The sequence below is a fragment of the Lycium ferocissimum genome, chromosome 5 (assembly GCF_029784015.1).
Source record: "Lycium ferocissimum isolate CSIRO_LF1 chromosome 5, AGI_CSIRO_Lferr_CH_V1, whole genome shotgun sequence".
NCBI classification, from domain to species: domain Eukaryota; kingdom Viridiplantae; phylum Streptophyta; class Magnoliopsida; order Solanales; family Solanaceae; genus Lycium; species Lycium ferocissimum.
Window position 1 is genome coordinate 73,228,823 of NC_081346.1, and position 5,233 is coordinate 73,234,055.

At 31.1% G+C, this 5,233-nt stretch overlaps 1 protein-coding gene across 1 annotated transcript; it reads right to left on the reverse strand.

The window, feature by feature from the left end:
* Positions 1–3,049: 3,049 nt before the first annotated feature.
* Positions 3,050–3,763, reverse strand: LOC132058013 (uncharacterized). The gene has a single exon (XM_059450582.1). The coding sequence runs from the start codon at positions 3,761–3,763 to the stop codon at positions 3,050–3,052; it is 714 nt and encodes a 237-aa protein (XP_059306565.1).
* Between the last annotated feature and the right edge of the window lie 1,470 nt (positions 3,764–5,233).

Below are 5,233 nucleotides of genomic sequence, written 5' to 3' on the forward strand. Positions count from 1 at the left end.
AAGAAAAAAAAAGCTTTTATGTAGCATGTAAATACGCTAAATTTATCTCAAAATATTTGGAAATCGATGTTCGTATCTCAATATTTATCTTCAACGCATGCATTAAATTTGTTGACGTCCCATATATAAAAAAACTTATATTAATTATAATTAGTTTCTAGTTGTAGAAGCAGTTAATGTTCTTCAAGTCTATGTTAGTATGCCCTAAATTTTGAAGGTATAGTAATATAGTAATGGAACCAACTTCCAAGTCATCCAATATTTAAACTTGTTTATATATAGGTTATTCAAACAAAGAGCAATTGATTATTGACCTTTTGAAAATTGAAATCCTCAAAAACTTTCAGATCTTGTTAAACATTTTTTTTTTTTTGTTAAAATATGTCAGCACCCACGTAATATAAATATGTCAGCACCCACGTAATAAATTTAGAAGTTTATCTATTTCTCTTAGATTCTTTATTGTTTCATCCTTTTCTTTTCTTATAAGTGGTGCTAACGGAGTGAGGTATATATAAGACTAATTAATCTCTAGGCGGCTAGTCTAGTCGTTTCATTAGGTAATCAAGCTAAGCTTGAATTTAATTGTTACAAATTAACCAAATAATGGACACACGTGAAAACTGATGTTCATAAATTCTTATTATTCACACTTCTCTAAGATCCCAAATTATGTTATCTCTGACTTTAACTTTCACTTAATTAACGTTTCCTTACTTGAAGCAGTGTAGATAAATTGAAAAAGAAAAAAAAAAGAGTAAATATTTTTCATTTTTCTAAAACGTTAAATTTTGAAAATTATTTAATTAACTTGTTAAAATATCGAATAATATGGATCGAAGATTGTAATATTCTTTATCAGTTTAAGAAAGTACTAATCTCATTTAAAGATGATATTCTGTCAGTTAGTAACAACTATCCTCGTACCAAATTATATTCACTCTTTCTAATGAGAAAAGGTTTACCTATTATTGAGAAAAAGTAGTCTTGTTCTAACTTCTACAAGATGACATTGCGAAAGTACCAAATTCAAAACTTTAAAGGGTTATTTGTTTCGTATACAAGTTGTGCATGATTTTTAATGCATTGATCTTGATTATACAGAGATTAATAATGTAAAGCATACGACAGGTGTATTAATATTCTAAAAGTTTGAAGTATTTGAGGAAGAAGACATATAAGTCTGAAGAGGGATCAGGATATTTTTGTCATTTAAATCCATATATTTTTAATACTTTATTTTTATTTAATACTATATCCAATAATACAGTTAAAATAATGCATAAATTTAGCAATAATACAATTTTATCTTCGGAAACTAAACTTTTTAATACTTTATTTTTATTTAATACTATATCCAATAATACAGTTAAAATAATGCATAAATTTAGCAATAATACAATTTTATCTTCGGAAACTAAACTTTTGCCTCGCTCGACAGAGGTTCAGTATGAATTAAGTTATGTGACTTAATTTCGTTAACATTTGTCAGATTATGTTGGGTGTTAAAAGTTTTTCCTTTTCAGTTTAACTTGTGTGGATGTTATGATACATATGCCGAAGCTAAATGTAAACTATGCCGAGCAAAATCTAAACTTATACCGTTTTTCAGATTATGATGAGTGTTGAAAGTTTTCTCTTGTCCGACATAAATTGTGGTATGTTATGATACATATGCCGAAACTAAACGCAAACTAAGCCGAGCGAAATCTATGTTATGACGTGACAAAAATGCCAGAGGACAAAAATTTAAGACCACGAATTTGCGATGCAAAAATTAAAAACTAGCCCGAAATAGGGGCATTGTGCGAATGACCAAACCTCCCATTAAGGAAGTACCTGGGCTAGGGTTGTTGGGGGTTGGTTACTTTATTTTTCAACTTTAAAATTGAGTTTCACTCGTTCAAATTGACATTCACCTTGGTAATACGTCATACATTTCAATCTTGAACTCTATTTCTTCATATGAATTCCTATTTACACTCTGAACTTGTACACCCTCTAATCCCACCTTTTCTATACAATTAGCTTACGAAATTGGCTTTGTCATGTCTGATCCTGAAATTTGAGAGTTGCGATTTATCTAATTGAAAAGGTCGTCTGCATCTCTAAGCTGGCTACTGCCAAAATGCAAAAAGGATTAAACTTCCACAAGTTTAATGACATGTTTAGCTAATCGATCGAAGGTCATATATGTACTTTAGAGAATAGAGAGCTAATTACGATTTAGTTATTCGTCGATCCAGAACAGGACAAAAAATTGCGCTCTTCAAATGAATTGTCATATAGTGTTTTTTTTTTTTCTTCACTTCTTGATTCAAAATCGAATACATGCAAATGCTTTTAAAGAAATTAGCTTATGTACACTGCAAGACATCATTTTTTCTTAAAATTTCTTTTGGGGTTGAGTTACACTGTTTAGTGTTTATTCGTGTGATCTACAAATGAGGAAAAACTCTTTTTTTTTTTATTTTTTTTTTTATCCCTATCTTGATGAGCCGAAACTAAAGGTTTTACTTTTTGTTGAGTAATAGTTCGAGTAAGCATTGAATGAGCCCCTCGAGAACTTGATACAAATAAATGAATTTTAGTTCTATTTCTTCAAGCTATATATCCCCGTTTAATTCTGATCATTGAATAAATAAAATTTTGAATAATAACTAATGACCGCCTTTCTTTCAGTTATTCTTTTCCCTCTTCCTACTATCAATAACAAAATTGTACCAATCATAAGACTTCTAAGACACTTTTCGCTTAAAAATTTTCTACTATCAGCTTGACTACTTCCAAAAAGCAATTAACAGTAAAATGTCAACACACTTCGGCAGTCCACAATATACAAATTAACATAGATTTGGAATGAATTTGGAAATACAATACATCTGATTATGTTTTCTATTTGAAAGTAAAGGTGAAAATGAAAAAGAAGAAAGGAACTTCATCAAGTATTTGAATTGTGATATCTCTTTCTAGACCTTCCAATTCAAATTCTTGATCCACCCACAAGTAAATACATAGTACTAGTAATAAATAATAAGTTACAACGACCTCAAATGATTTGAACCGCGCTTGGTGAAGTAAGCGTGCCAGGGCTGAAAAGAATCGAAGCACACCATGCAAAAGAAGCAGGCGATAGAGGGAAATTAGCCAGCGGACTGCACGATCCAAAATAATTTTCTGATGGGATTCGGGGCGTTACATGTGATATTTCTTCTGCTTCGGATGTTTTTAAATCAATGCACGTCTCAATTGATTCTAGTAATTGGTTGTTTGAAGAAGAAGAAGGAGGACGAAGGAACTCGCGCCATTGTGCAGCAATATTATCATTATTGCCATTATTTCTTTGTAATGAAACCGGTGAGAGATCAAGTGGAGGAGGAGCGATATCTTGTAAACGCCTCGAATTGAAAGAACCAGAGACAGAGATAGAGCTAGAGCCAGAGCCAGAACCAGAATCAGAACTAGAGATAGATTTATTAGAAACGGATTGAAACTCGGGTGCTGCAGTGAGCATTTGGACAATTTCCTTAAAATTAACAGGTTCGACTCTATAGATTTTTGGAGGTGTTGGTGGTAATGGAGCAATTGGTAGTTTAGTCATAGGTTTTGCTGGAAGGCTACGAACTCCATGAAGTGAACAATGATATGAGGGTAATGATTTGCTTTTCTTCACTTCTTGTTGTGGATATGTGGAAAATGGACTAGAATTAGATGAAGAAGAGTTAGAAGAAGAAGAAATAGCTACATGAGAATAAGAAACCATTTTAATTTTGTATATTGCAAGTTTGTCTTAACAGGAAAACTCTACTAAGAAGAATACGTTTGCGGCTTTTGCTCTTGGTTTTGCTTCTATATATAGAGCGACAAACCTGAGCAACTTGTCTTAAAATAATACTCTGATCTATTTCAGTTTATATGACACTCTTTCCTCTTTAGTCTGTCTAAAAAAAATAACTTAATATTTTTTATTTTTCAAAGTAATTTTGCTATAAATTTCTCATTTTATCTTTAATGAGATGATTTATAGTTATACAAATACTACGACTTATTTTAGACCATAAATTTTTAAAAAAAATTTATCAGTGCACAATCAAAGTGCATCACATGAAATGAAAAAGAGGAAATGTTATCATCAAGTCAAGTTTATTAGAAGGAATGGAATTTGTTTTTAGCGTCGGCTATGGATTAATTAATATGATGTAACCTTACAACTTGCCATGTCTGTGTAGCGATCCTGCTAATATATTTGACCTATATTATAAAATTACCTCCATTATTGCGTAATTCTTATGTTTATATATAGTCTGTTTGCAGTGGCAGATCCAGGATTTTCATTCAGGGTGTTCGGAAAAAAATAGAAGCTAAATATACACTGTAATTTTTTGCCGAGGGTGTTCCAAAGTTAATATATGCACATAAACACAGAAAATTTACTCTATATATACACTGCAATTTCTTGCCGAGGGTGTTTGGGTGAACACCCTCGACAACACGTAGATCCGCCCTGTCTGTTTGAATCGTTCTGTTCTATATATCTGCACTACTAAGTCACTAAGTGTTAATTCAACATATTTTTTGATAATTAGTACTATATTTTTTTGGTCAACTGCAGTTATCTGGGAGGTATTTAATGGTGCCTCTCTTAATGGTATATAATTTGAAATTGATAAGGTACAACGAACCTTCAAACACTTCATTAAAATGAACTTATTTGGAAGCATTGCTTGTACTTATACTACTCCCGTATAGTTCAAAATTGGAAACAGCCAATATACAGATTCAACCTGTTGACTAAGTCAATTGAACACAAATCATTTTCCATGACTAAGACTGAAGAGAATAATCCTTACATTATTATACTGTTCATGTGGCCGTCCACAAATAATTGCACTATTATTTTTGTGAAACAAACACCTTTTCTACTAATTACGATGCTTTCACATATACTAAAATATTTTGAGTTAAAAATTGTGATACCTAGAACTTTTATATAGGACGTGAATATGATAAATTTATCTCAAAAACCAAAAAAAAAAGAAAAAAAAAAGAAAAAAAATTGAACTCGATTCGTATTCAGCCAAAAAGATTAGACATATTAATTAATCTTCCTACTCTAAATCTGATTATTATTTTTTTGGCGAATTTTACCATTAAACAATGTGTCTAGCGGCCTTTTATTATTAATAAAAACAAAAAATCCTCAACATGGACAAGTACAAGCAAGGGGCTAGGT

What these genes read in the sequence shown, in the direction of transcription:
- LOC132058013 (XM_059450582.1), bottom strand. Translation starts at nt 3,763, where the DNA reads ATGGTTTCTTATTCTCATGTAGCTATTTCTTCTTCTTCTAACTCTTCT.